General features: G+C 37.4%; 1 protein-coding gene across 1 annotated transcript in view; it reads left to right on the top strand.

Moving 5' to 3' along the window:
* The window catches only part of Taok1 (TAO kinase 1), an 88667-nt gene extending 74074 nt beyond the window's left edge, over window positions 1–14593 (top strand). Inside the window, exons 18-22 of the mRNA XM_031354046.1 lie at window positions 1223–1426; window positions 3931–4170; window positions 6078–6290; window positions 7282–7464; window positions 9190–14593. Of these exons, the coding sequence (XP_031209906.1) occupies window positions 1223–1426; window positions 3931–4170; window positions 6078–6290; window positions 7282–7464; window positions 9190–9651 (1302 nt within the window). The 3' untranslated portion in view covers window positions 9652–14593. The remainder of the gene's footprint in view (window positions 1–1222; window positions 1427–3930; window positions 4171–6077; window positions 6291–7281; window positions 7465–9189) is intronic.
* Window positions 14594–14847: the final 254 nt, after the last annotated feature.

The raw sequence follows: 14847 nt of genomic DNA, 5'->3' as shown, positions 1-14847 counted from the left end.
TTTCAGTTTTGCTCAATATGAATGAATGGTAGTTTCATTCAAGAAATTTTGAGAGCCAGGAAGTGGTGGCACACACCCTTAATTCCAGCACTCAAGGCATAGGCAGTTGGATCTCTGTGAGTTCAAGGCCCACCTGGTCTATAAATTGAGTTCCAGGACAGCCAGCTCTATACAGAAAAATCCAGTCTACAGAAAAAAAGAAAAGAAAATTTGAGAATCTTGAAAAACAAAAGGATTAAATGGTGTTTTGTTATATTTTATCCATAATTCCAATTAAAAATACAATTTTTTTTTTTTTACCTGATATCACTCCTGTCTCTTTTTGGAAAGTTTTCATTGTTGTTATTGTCATCCTCTTTTTGCTTTTTTAAAATTTTTTAAGATTTATTTATTTTATGTATATGAGTATACTGTAGCTGTCTTCAGATATACCAGGAAAGGGCATCAGATCCCATTAGAGATGATTGTGAGCCACCATGTGGGTGTTGGGAATTGAACTCAGGATCTCTGGAAGACTAGTCAGTGCTCATAACCACTGAGCCATCTTTCCAGCCCAGTTTTTTTGTTTGTTTGTTTGCTTTTTCAAGACATGATATTTCCATGTAAGAAAACCCTGTCTATCCTGGATTCGCTTTGTAGACCAAACTGGCCACAAATTCACAGAGATCTGTCTGCCTCCTCTTCCCAAGGTTTGGAAGTAAAGGCATGTGCTACCACACCTGGTTTTAGAAAGCTTTTTAAAGGTATTTTATTTATTAACCAGTTATTCTGTGCTTTAAAGCCAGGAACCATGAAAATTAAGCTGCAAAACTAAAGTTATGTATGTATTGTGATGTATGCAGGGAACATATTACTTTCCTTTTCTAGGTTTATTGAGCTGTTATTAGAAAAAAAGCACAAGTGCTTTTAAGTTTACCACGTAATGGATGAGTGGGGGGTGGTGTAGCTTACAGCATGATCAAGGCCTTACATTATGTTCCCTTCACTGTAAACAATAAATAAATAAATTTACCATAGCCAGTTATGAGGATTCACACTTAAACATAATTCTACTACCGAGGAGGCTAAAGCAAGAGGATAGTAAATTGAAGACTAGCTTGGACTACATAGGTGATATCAATAATAAAACTCAAAATTACTAGTTAAATGTACTATGTTACATTATACGTTCATATAGTTAATTTTTATGTAACTGAATTTTTTTGGTTGTTTTTGTTTCCAGGAGCTGAATGAAAATCAGAGCACACCTAAAAAAGAAAAGCAGGAATGGCTTTCAAAGCAGAAGGAGAATATACAACATTTTCAGGCAGAAGAAGAAGCTAATCTTCTTCGACGTCAAAGGCAGTATCTAGAGCTAGAGTGTCGTCGCTTCAAAAGAAGAATGTTACTTGGGCGACACAACTTGGAACAGGACCTTGTCAGGGAGGTATGTACATTTAAATGTTACTATAAATAAATCTTTCAGTGCTGGAAATTAAAAATTTTTGTTTTCAACAAGGCCTTACTCTGTAGGTCCTTCTGACCTCAAACTCACTATTAAGTCAAGCTGGTCCTTAACTTAATCTGTTATAATAAAATTCCTTATTTATGAATTTCTTTTGAAGATTGAAAATCTTGCTGGGCATGGTGGGCCATGCCTTTAACCCCAGCACTCAGGCAGAGCCAAGTGGATTTCTGAGTTTGAGGTTGGTCTGGTCTACATAGCAAGTTCCAGGACAGCATGGGCTTGAAAACTCAAAAGAAAAAGAAAATTGAATATTTTCAGTAACTTCCAAATTTCTGCTTTTGTACATATATTCATTCTCTGTACTTGAATTACTATTGTACACATGCTCACAAGACCTCTTTCCCTATGGTAGCACATGAGAGAAACCTCTGAATACCATTTCCTTTCTCTAGAAGTGCGCTGCCTGAGCTGGAGAGATGGTTTAACAGTTAAGAGCACTGGCTGGTTTTCCAGAGGACCCGGGTTCAATTCTCAACACCTTAAATAACAGCTCAGCTGTCTGTAGCTCCAATTCTAAGGCATCTGGCACCTTAAAGCATACATACAGGCAAAACACCAATGCACATAAAATAAAAATAAATACATTTTTAAAGTGTTCTGCTTTTTTTCCCTCTTATGTTTACATGAAGACACAAATACATAGTAACACATGCACCAGCACCTTGGAGGTCATTGTGTCTGTCTCCCTCATTAGAACTGACTTTGTGTAAAGTCATAAACTTTGTTCAATTCTTATATGCCCATTGTCTGGTCTGTAGCAGGCATTCAGTAAATAACTCACTAGTAATATGTGAATGACAAAAATACCTGTTTTTTAATATAAGAAAATAAATTTGGTAACTCCTATCTCTCTGATCTGGAATGGGTACCATGAGGGGTATGTATTACCATTTAACACTTCTTGTTGGTTTTTTGTTTTGTTTTTCGAGACAGGGTTTCTTTGTGTAGGCCTGGGTGCTCTGGACCTTGCTCTGAGATCCAGGCTGGCATAAGAGATCCACCTGGCTCTACCTCTCAAGCCATTTAACACTTTTAATAATCATACTGATTATTACTTGGATGAATGTTGTTCAAATATATTTTTATGTACTTATTTTTGGGTGGACACATGCATATACATAGACAAGAGGACTGCTCACAGGAGTTAGTTGTATCCTTCTACCTTGTGGGTCCTGGAGACTGAGCTTCAGGGTTGACAAGCAGACGCCAAGATGTCTTATCTTTTAAGACATCTTGACAGCCTTACCAGTCGTTTTTCTTTTAAGATAGGGAGATCTACTGTCTTTGTTAACTGAGTAATGGCATTAAAAGCTTGTGCCACAAAGCCCAGTCTTCCCTAAAGGAAAAAAAATAATCTTGTAATCCTAGTACTGAGAGGGAGAGAGGAGAGATTTTGTTAAATGGATATATTATAATAAGTGAGATAATATGAAAAGCTGAGAAACATTTGCAAAAAAACTGTTTGCCTCCAGGGAGAAGGTTTGCAGGGCAAAAGGTGCCATTGAAAGGTGTATGTGCATACTTACTTTGTTAATTGTGTGTGTGTGTGTGTGTGTGTGAAGGGGGAGGAGGAGAGGGAGAGAGAATGTATGCCATATGCCTGCAGTGACTGGAGCAAAGAAGAGGGTGTCAGATAGATGCTCTAGAGGAGGAGAGGAGGCTGTGTGCCACTATGCAGGTGCTGGGAACTGAACCCAAGTCCTTTGCATGAGCAACAGATCTCTCCATCCCCCTTTTATCTGGACAAAAGAAATTTTTTTAAAAAAAAACTTTTTTTTTTTGAGTGTTTCTGTGTAGTTCTGGCTATCCTTGAACTTGCTCTATAGATCAACCAGGCTGGCTCAAACTCAGAAATCCATCCATCTGCCTCTGCTTCTGAGTAGTGGATTAAAGATATGCACCATTATGGCCTGGCTTGAACAAAAATATTTTAAGAGAATAATTTTAAATATTTTTATTTTATTATATTTTAGTTTTCAGATAGTTGTCTCATAATACAGCCCTGATCTAGGACTTGATAGGTAGACATGACTAGACTTGTCCTCAAACCACTTCTGCCTTCCTAATTTAGTTACTATAGGTGTGAGCTACCATGGCCAGCAAGAATAACATTTCTTAGACACTATTTTGTGCTACATATTATTCTAAGAAGTTTTTGATTAAGAACTTATTTTTTCCTTATTAAATTTATGGAATAGAACTAGTGGGATGGAGAGTTCTTATGTTCAGATACTACTTGTACACACAAACAGACACAGAAATCATGGGAACTTAGTTTTTACTATGTAGCCACTGAAGCACTGGCTTAATTACATCCATGTTTTAGTGTTATTGATTTGGTTTTTTTTTTTTTTTTTTAAATGTTTCCCCCCTTGGTATGTAAAGCAATAAATTATACCTTTGTCTTTTGAATTATATTTTAGGAGTTAAACAAAAGGCAAACTCAAAAGGACTTGGAACATGCAATGCTATTGCGACAGCATGAATCCATGCAAGAACTGGAGTTTCGTCACCTCAACACTATTCAGAAGATGCGCTGTGAGTTGATCAGACTGCAGCATCAAACTGAGCTCACTAACCAGCTGGAATACAATAAGAGAAGGGAACGGGAGCTAAGGCGAAAACATGTCATGGAAGTTCGACAACAACCTAAGAGTTTGAAGGTACTGTTAGTGTAAGCTTCTTGACAGAGCTGTATTTTTAGTCATTGAGAGGCTGATTTGACTTGGTCCTTTCAATTTTAGCATGCTTGCTTGGGTTCTGTGTGGACTCCCTGTTGCTTCGTTTGCTTGCGTACTTTATATCAAAGTAAAAGAATCACCAGATAATTTAGCTGCTGAAATTCTTTTAAAGATTTATTTCTGTATTTTATGTATACGCGTGCTTTGTTTGCATGTATGCCAGCACACCAGAAAAGGCATCAGATAATGAGCTGCCACGTGTGTGCTGAGAATTGAACTCAGGAATTCTAGAAGTGCAGTCAGTGCTTTTAACCTCTGAGCCATCTCTCTAGCCCTGGGAATTCTTAATCAGTATTTTAAAAATATGCAGTATCTGATGTTGACATTGTAGTCTACAGGTCAACATGTTAACCTGTTAGTTTCCTTTTGTTGTAAGTAACTCAGTCTGGGATTCTTAATTTCCTGAACAAATATGTAAAAGTTGATTTAATTATACTTTACTATGGCACTGAATTGAACCTAGTGATTTGAGCTAGGCAAGTGCTCTACCTCTTAACTAATCCCCAACTAAACTTTGTATTCTTTTTTTGGCTTTTCGAGACAGGGTTTCTCTGTGTAGCCCTGACTGTCCTGGAACTCACTCTGTAGACCAGGCTGGCCTCGAACTCAGAAATCCGCCTGCCTCTGCCTCTCAAGTGTTGGGATTAAAGGCATGAGCCACCACCGCCCGGCTAAACTTTGTATTTTTTGACATGTATATTGACCCAACTTAATTTGTGCCTGGCATTATTTATAATGATAAAAGTAATTTTAACATAGGTTCTGTCTCAGTGTAGTGAGTGAATATATTTTCACTTTTATGCTGAACTAATATACCTTATAGAAATATATCTTCTTTAATGTATATATGTTTGTTTGTTTGTTTGTTTGTTTGTTTTTAAAGGCATGGTTTCCTGGCTATCTGGAAGTTGCTCTGCAGTCTTGAACTCAGAGATCCTCCTCTTCTGCCTCCTGATTGCTAGGGTTAAATGTGCACTTTCCCATCCAGCTTAATAAAAAATGAATAAAACCTTTTTAAAGGCAACATCTTACAATATTTCTATCTCAAAAATATTTGTTGAGTTTGTTTGTTTACTCCAAGATGGTTGTCCCTGCCTTGGACCATTAAAAGAATAGTTAACTGACTTCAAAATTTTCTTCAGATGTTAAACAATAAAGTAAACCATTACTGTAGATGGTACATGTGCCCTGTAATTCTAGCACTGAGTAGGCTAAAGCACAAAAGAATTCAAGGACAACTCCATTAAATCAAAACCTTGTTTCAAAATAAAATGTTCTTCTAAAGGATTGGGAATGTGAATTAATGATAGAGTGTTGTCAGGATGCCTCAGCTTTGGACATAGTATTGTAGGACAGAGGAAATGAACCATTGCTGAGTATGACTCTGTCTAACTTACTCTGTTAAAGAAAAGACAGTTGTAATACTTATTTACTATCGCATACTTCAAAATTAATCTGAAGTTTTGTACATAGATACCATAAAAAGTAGGTTCTATTATAGGTTGTAGTTAGAGTTGAGATTACCATGGAAAAAAAGAAAAGAAAAGAAATTGGAGTGAAGTGTTGTAAATGATCGAAGAAACCTGTTTTATTTTCTCCTCACATATCTGGTCAAACTTTAGCTTGTCAGTGTTTATCACTACCACATTTAATTTATGAGCTTGTAGCATGTATATTTGCCAGATACAAAAAATACCTACAATTTTATCATAATACCTTTGTGGTTTTCTTCTCTATTTTCTTTCTGGCTTTATATATGTATAGGTGTTAGTAGACACTATGCCAAATGCTTTATCTTGAGACCTCCCCCTTTTCTTTTTTCTTTCCAGTCTAAAGAACTCCAAATAAAAAAGCAGTTCCAGGATACCTGCAAAATTCAAACCAGACAGTACAAAGCATTAAGGAATCACCTACTGGAGACTACACCAAAGAGTGAGCACAAAGCTGTTCTGAAAAGACTCAAGGAGGAACAGACTCGGAAGTTAGCCATCTTGGCTGAGCAGTATGATCATAGCATTAATGAAATGCTCTCCACACAAGCTGTGAGTTTGCTTTGTTTAGGCAAAACAAATTTAGTACCCCTTTCTTATTACCACCCAAATGAAATACTAGCAATTGAAAGATAAATTGGGAATGATAGCTCTTTAATAGCCCAGGAAAAAAGAGTAGTCATCCATATTCTTAGCATCGTTTGGGGAAAGCATGGTGTACATAGAATTTCACTGATATATTTAGACACAAGATCCTATGATGGCTCCCTACAGGTGGGGATTCCAACAACTTATCAAGATCAAATGAGTAAGCAGGGAGGTAGTGACTCATGCCTTTAATCCCAGCTTTGAAAAGGCAAGCATATCTCTCAGTTTGAGACCAGCCTGGGCTACTGAATGACTTTCAGGACAGCCAAGGCTATACAGAGAAGTAAACCTTGTCTCAAAAAATCAGGGGTGTGGGGGAGGTCAGATGAGTAAACTGTAAGCAAAATGTAGTTTTCTGAGTAGGAATCTAAATGGTTACCTTGGAAGGCACAGATGAAATACTATGCAAGTATTTTCTTAAAGGATGGAATAGTAAATATTTTAGACTTTGCAGATTAGGAGGTAAAATGCAGGATATTGTATAGGTACTTCTAACTATTACACATATAACCACATCAAAATGTACAACCCATTTTTAGGTATTGGACTGAACAAAGGTAAACAGCTTGTGTGCTGTGCTTGTTGACTTGGTTCTGCAATTATTTCCACTAAGGAAGGAGAGATTGAACACTTAGTTACCCAAAACTATTCTGGATTTTTCTTTTCTTAAGAACAAACATAGTTATCCAAGCATCTTCAGAACAGATTATGATAGGATATTGGCTATTATCTTTTATACCAGGCTACAAGAAATAAGTTATATAGTGTACAAAAAATGTAGTCTGTCTTCTCATTCTTCTTTTCTGTAAGTCATTAATGGATGGTTCACAGTAGAATGTAAGTCATGAATGGATAGTTCACAGTAGAATGTATCAGTTTCTCTTCTTTCTCTCAGCTGCGTTTGGATGAAGCACAGGAAGCAGAATGCCAGGTTTTGAAGATGCAGCTGCAGCAGGAACTGGAGCTGTTGAATGCATATCAGAGCAAAATCAAGATGCAGGCTGAGGCCCAACATGATCGAGAGCTTCGAGAGCTGGAACAGAGGGTCTCCCTTCGCAGAGCACTCTTAGAACAAAAGGTATAAATAGTAGGAAGAGAGCTGTTCTAGCATTTGTTTTTTATCAAAGGAACTAAATATATGTGTGTGCCTATAAGTTTGGGATTGGGTGGATTTTGTGTGTGTGTATGCACATGTGTGCGCACGCACGTACATACATGTGAACCCAGGTACATAGCTTTTTAATTTTTTGCCTGAGGATTGAGCCTAAGACCTCACACTTGGAAGACAAAAACTCTACTTATATTAGCAGGGCTTGTATTAGATTTCTTTCATAATGCTTTTTAGTTCTAGTTTGCTAGGTTTGTTGTTTTTGTTTTTGTTTTTTCAAGTATTCAATAATGAGCTTTTGATTTTTATTTATTTATTTTTTGTTTTGAAGACAGGATTTCACTATATAGCTCTAGCTGTCCTGGAACTTAACTATGCAGACCAAGCTGGCCTCAAATTCACTGAGTTCCACCTGTCTCTGCTTCCTAGGTCCTAGAATTAAAAAGTCATATACCACTGTGCTCAATAATGAAATTTAAAACTCAAAGGAATATAATTAATGGGTAGATTATGAGCCATTCAAAGACTAAGATTTGGGACCTTGGAGATACAGAGGAACTGCTAAAACAAATGCAATGATCTGACGATGGAGCTCTCTCATATACTGACAATCACATGTATCACTGTGTTCAAGCACTCAAAAGATCTGAGTTGTTCATAAATCCATCATCCATGTTCTCACCAGCACTAAGGAAACTCAGAAAGAAAATCACAGAAAATGCTACGAGGACAAACTCTTGGACCTCTGGCCCAATAAGAAAAATGAGCCTTGTACACTCAGCACAAGGAGAAGCTGAAGATAAGCAAGCAGTGGCCATACCTGCCATGCAAATACTTTATCAAGGCCTGAGGGCGTCAAAACAGTAAAATACAAACAAATTAGCCAAATAATCTCAGTCCTTGGGATGTGGAGGCAGGAAGATAGGAGTTCAAGATCATCTTTTCCTAAATAACTTTGAGGCCAACCTCAGCTATATGAAACCTTGCATCAATACAACCAGAAAGAATATAAAGCTATGTGAAGACTATTGAATTATGAAAGGAAGAATGCTAGCTCCATCTCCTTTTTTGAGATAGAGTGACAAGGTTTCTTTATGTAGACAAAGAAGAAAGGGAGCCCACCAGTGGTAGTACACAGCTTTAATCCCAGCACTGAACAAGCAGAGGCAGGCAGATCTCTTTGTTTGAGGCCAGCCTGTTCTACCAAGCTAGTTCCAGGACAGCCAGGGCTACACAAGAAGACCTGTCTTTAAAAACCATGATGATGAGGAGGAGGAGGAGGAGAGGAAGAGGAAGAGGGAGAAGTTGTTGTTCTAGGACAGCCAGGGCTACACAAGACCTGTTTTGTTTTTTTTTTTAAAGATTTATTTATTACTATAAATGAATACACAGAAGAAGGTGTCAGATTTCATTATGGGTGGTTGTGAGCCACCATGTGGTTGCTGGGATTTGAACTCATGACCTTCAGAAGAGCAGTCGATGCTCTTACCCGCTGAGCCATCTCACCAGCCCACAAGACCTGTTTTTAAAGACAACAACAACAACAATAGTAGTAGTAGTAGTAGTAGTAGTAGTAGTAGCAGCAGCAGCAGCAGTAATTTATCCATAAAATAGCTGTTGATTATCTTGAGTAGTTATTGCTGCTTTAGCTGAAACATAAAATGATTGTTTTGTTCCCTTTTCCTATCTTGACAGATTGAAGAAGAGATGTTGGCTTTGCAGAATGAACGCACAGAACGAATACGTAGCCTGCTCGAGCGTCAAGCCAGAGAAATTGAAGCATTTGACTCTGAAAGCATGAGATTAGGTTTTAGTAACATGGTCCTCTCTAATCTCTCCCCTGAGGCATTCAGCCACAGCTACCCAGGAGCTTCTAGTTGGTCTCACAATCCTACTGGGGGTCCAGGACCTCACTGGGGTCATCCCATGGGTGGCACACCACAAGCTTGGGGTCATCCGATGCAAGGTGGACCCCAACCATGGGGTCATCCCTCAGGGCCAATGCAAGGGGTACCTCGAGGTAGCAGTATGGGAGTCCGCAATAGCCCCCAGGCTCTGAGGCGGACAGCTTCTGGGGGACGGACGGAACAGGGCATGAGCAGAAGCACGAGTGTCACTTCACAAATATCCAATGGGTCACACATGTCTTATACATAATAATTGAAAGTGGCAATTCCGCTGGAGCTGTCTGCCAAAAGAAACTGCCTACAGACATCATCACAACAGCCTCCTCACTTGGGTACTACCATGTGGAAGCTGTGCATATGGTATATTTTATTGGTCTTTGTAAAGCGTTACGTTTTGTGTTTACTAATTGGGATGTCATAGTATTTGGCTGCCAGGGTTTTTGTGGTTGGCTTTTTGTTTTTGTTTTTAATTTTTGGAAAAATTTTAAAGTGGAAATATGGGTATGTATGTGGAAAAAAATTGGCTTAATTAGAAGGGTATTATCTGAGCAATATAAAAATAAAATGAAGCAAACTAATCTGAATCATCACTTTAGGGTATCCATAGCCTAAAAAGCTTATTGGAAGATCGAAAGCCTTCCTTTATATTCCAGATTCTTTGAGTCACTGACAGCAGGCAGCATCCATGCTGAAACACACTCTTACTGAAATATACCTCCACTCCTCACCAGTGTGTTTTCTTTATTTATGAATTGATCTGATTTCTCAACCTCATTTGGACTAAAAAACAGAAGACCATGAACATTGAAAGATTGCATTTACCTTTTCAGTGGTAGAAAATCATTTAGTTTTTTTTGTTTTTGTTTTTGCTATAAGTGCTTCAGAAATTTGTCAGATTTTGTAGGTTGTATCATCATAAGATGGAGTTGCTTAAGGAGATCATAAGCTGTGTGGCTATTGCACTAACAAACCTGTGAGCTTTCAAAGAGAAAAACTAGAAGACCAGAGGGGCCCCTGAAAGTTCCTGTGATAGGATGTTCAGCAGGGAGAAGGAGGTAAAGCCTGTATAGCCTGACATTTTGTTTCTTGTACAGTATCTCAGCTGACCCAAACTGACTCCAAACAGTACCTTTGCTTTGTTTGTACAAAAATGAAGACAAATAGCCAACACAAAGCAAATGCCAGAGGTATTGAATGATGCCATATTTGTGAACTGCCATCTATTAGAATATTCACCACACTACATAGACATAATTTTATTATCCCCTTTTTAGCTTATGGGATTTCCTGTTTACAAGTAGCAATAGTCAATTATTTAAATACTTAGTTGCCACCAGGAGTCACTGAGCCAATGACTACCAGCTGCTGACTAATCTTCACACTGTAGTTGTTGCTTCATTTGCAGGTCCTCTGTGCTTAGTCACTGTTTTTGTTGCTGTAGTACCTTACAAATTCTTAATTCATTGAGACTTAGTGACCATCTGGATCCATGTTAATATCATATAATAGCAAATTCCCTTTCAGAAGTCTCTAGTGCTAAAATACTACTGAGAAAGAAACTAGGCAGTTTGGTGAATGAAAGAAGACAAAAATTGAAGATAATTATGTAGTGGTCAGGGACCACTAACATTTGGGGAGTGTGTTTTGTCTGTTCTTCAATGAAGGATCAATCCAGTGTTCTTCATCAATGTTAGTTAATATCCCATGGTTTGTGTGGAGTTTGAGTTGGTGGTAGAGTAGGGACAATGCCCTCTTTAGTGAGAGATCAGAGGCTTTATTTTTTTTTATAAGTTTTTGTCCTGCTCCCCTTTCTGTCGTCTTGAACAGCTCTTGCTACTAACTCTGGGTCCTGCTTTTCGTTTAGTAGATGATAAGCATTCTTTTAATCATTAGAACAAAGTAGTGACCAAATTATCATCTGCTACTATGGAAGTTCTTGGTTTTCTAAACCACATTTTATATCTTGTCCAGGTATGTCAGTCTAGTCTCCATGACTTAACCCCCTTCAGAAGTTTCTGACATTAGTTTGAGGATTTCTGACATTAATTAAAAGAAAAATTAGATCAGGGTTTGGTAGTAAATGCCTATAATCCCAGCATTTAGGAGGCAGCGATAGGAATCTCAGGTTCAAGGCTGCCTTCAAGTGTCTCAAAAAAGGAAGAACAAAAGAAAGGTAGAAGCTATAGTATAGTTCCTTTGAAAATCCAGTAGAAGGTTAATAGTATTCACATACACTTCTAGGCAGGATTTTAAACATATTCCCCATCCATTTTTAGGTAAACATATTCTTGGTATAGTTAATGAAAAGAGCTTTTCTTTTAATTTTTTTTTTCATTCAAAATACCATTTTAAAGAGTTTCAAACAAATTGAAAATTATGTTTGGAGGAAATAAGGGAAAGCTTTAGAGTTTAATAGGCTGTTCAAAACTATAAAAGAATATCATCTTTAAAAACCATTCTGGAAACTATCTGCTACCAGAAGGTTAGATTGAGAAAGCAGATCAGATGTATGCAAGACAATTCTTCACGTTCCAAACTACTACCAGAGACACATTGCATTGCTCATTGTGAGCACCACGTGGTCAAATTTAGTTACTGAGTCCATTTTGACCATAATGCACTCATACTAGTGTAATAGTCATACTAGTATACCGACTATATGTCCTGTCCAGTAAGGATTTCTGCCTCATCTAATTGTGTGGCACCCAGTTTTTCCATGTAGGACATTATACCTGGATTATACCATCAATTTAGTTAAAATGCATCTAGTTTGCACAATGATTAAAATGAGTAAGTTCGTGTTTATAACCTATAATAACTCTAGTGGAATCATGTACACGGCAGGAATTGTCACAGTAAAAACTGGTAGCAGGAAAATTAGAAAGGGTTTGAAATGCCCTGAAATCGGGGCAAGTACTTCATGGGAAAAAAAAGCGAAAATGTCAGCATTTGACCAAATTAACACTACCTCCTCCCCAGTTGTTGGTGTACACTCATTATATGTGTGTTTAAGATGAGAGCAGGGAGAGCTTGTGTAGCACACCAGAGGTTGTAGATCTATATCTGGTATCCAGAACCTGACAGGGAAATGTTTCTTGGTCTCCCTTTTTTTGGGTCAGCATTTTAAAAATGCAAATCCTCATATGTTGAGACATTTTATTCCTAATTAGATTCCCTGCCCTTTGCACATAACTTTTCTTTTAAACTTAGTTCTAACCCTAAATTTTGACATCAGAAAGTGTTTGCACTGTATAAACAATGTTAGCTGAAAGCATGTTTATTTTTAAAAGAGCTTCTGCTCTTCTGCACATTTCCATATCTAGAGATGAATAGTCCTGAATTTGAAGTCACACCCACAGGTGAAACACAGCCTGAAGTCAAGGCCTTGCTAGTAAATGGAGCTTTGTACATAGTCATTATGATTTTTTGGCTGCCTGGACATCAAGTAAACATAACACTAAAGAAACTGTCCTGGAGATCCCATCCTGCTACTAAAAATTTTTCTGTACATCCTTTTCAAAAATTGAAACTTTTTCAGATCATAAGGCAGAATTTAGTTATTTTGTGCTTCTGTGAATGTCTAGCATTTTAAACATAGAATAACATTGTTTTGGACACTGGAATAATATGATTTATTTTCACCTGTAAAAATGACTTCATTGTACTTGAACACCTTTGCATTTCTCCATTTGTGCCATTTACAAGTGGAAATAAATTTTATTATACCATGATCTACTGGTGTTTTAAAACTGTTAAATGTGCACATTTTGGGTATAGTTATTTTCATTTGTATGTATATATTGTATATACATATGAGTGTCTATATGTGTGTATAGATGGATTGGTATAACTCATTCTAAACATGTCTGCCAGGGCTCAAGTTTTATTGTTCCCGCCCCCACCCCTACCCGATGTTACAGCAAGACTGTGGTTTTAAAGAGTGAATACTCTGGGTTGATACTTATGAGAAGATGATGAGTAAATGCAGTCTTTTTCCCCCTTAGCACTTGTATGGGTGAGGAGAAAGTTAGGTAAAGTATGAAACTATAAATTACAGTGCAGTAATTTATAGGGGAAGAGCCAGTTACTGTTTTCAGTTTGTTTTACAATGCAATAAAAGATACAAGCTGCAGAGAAAAATGAACTCTGCAAAGAACACTGTAGTAATTGTTCTGCAAAGATTAAGAGAGCCACTGAGTCACAGTCTTAACTAGACTTTTTGTGTTTCTTAGTATTGGTGCCGTGGTTCTCATTTACTCTTATACTAATACTCATGTTTCTTGCTGAGGATCAAAACTGCCAAGAAAGGAATTACGACTAAAACATATCTAAGGTTCCTAAACTGTAAAATGAGCAGATGATCACTGGGAAAGAAAGCATACTGGTTTGAAGGGAGGGCTGTCTCCTTTTAACTTACCTTGTTGATAGTAGTAAGTTCCTTATGCACCTTCTACTCCTGAGCCACTACTGTCCAAGCAGAGATTTGGTCTAAAACAACATGCCTTTCTTACTTTTGCTTCTTTTCTTTTGAGACATGTGTCCTTTCTGATTAGATAATTGATGTTTAGCCAAGGCTGGCCTCAAATTCCTAGCAATCTTTCTGTAAGCCTCAAGTACTGGGATTACAGGCATGAACCACCATGCCTATAGCCAAGCAATCCATTCTTTTGGAGGTTTTATAGTTCTCCATTTGTCTCATGTTCAGAATGTGAAGTGTCCTAATGTGTATTAAAGTCAGAAAATAATATATTTAAGGTATACTAAATATGAATCTGCTATGATGAAAGAAATTCTCACTTCTCAAATAGTCTTCTCAAGGAGCATTGGGCTGTCATCTTGGAGCTGCTTATCAAAAATACAGATCATTATTGAATATAAACAAATTCTGTTTACTTTATCCCTAATAACAGAAGTCTCCCTTCTATGGTTTTAGCATTGCCTTTTTAAAAAGGCACTCACCCTGAGTTGTTAAGAACTGGAAATTTCCCACCCTCAGATTCCTTAAAGGATGAAGAGTGTGCTGTACATTCAGCGTATGTGCCTCTTGTATGCAAGGACTACTGATTGAAGTCTGTTTTGCTGTGTCTGGTTATGTTGTCTGCACTTTTATGAAATCACTACAGTAGATCTACGTTGGAAATAACTTAATTTGTAAAGAAATTTTTTTATTAAACACTGTAGAAAAAAGTGAAGCTGAGAACTCTTGTGCATTTATATTTCCTACTGAATTCTGGTAGCCCACTTTGAAAGTTGTATTGACTTTTTTTCCCTCTTTGATTATATTCAGATTTCTAAACAAGTGCTGGCCTTCAGATCATAAGTATAAGAAATATGCATCATATCTGCCTATTTCAGGCTTCTGAAACTTGCACTACCCATCCATGCAAAAATAAGTATCTTAAGAAATAAAAGTAGAGAGCAAAAACTGGGGAGCCATGTACTATGT

This window comes from Mastomys coucha, unplaced genomic scaffold (genome assembly GCF_008632895.1).
Source record: "Mastomys coucha isolate ucsf_1 unplaced genomic scaffold, UCSF_Mcou_1 pScaffold5, whole genome shotgun sequence".
NCBI classification, from domain to species: domain Eukaryota; kingdom Metazoa; phylum Chordata; class Mammalia; order Rodentia; family Muridae; genus Mastomys; species Mastomys coucha.
The sequence above is the reverse complement of the archived record's forward strand: the minus strand, read 5'-3'. Positions and strand labels throughout refer to the sequence as shown.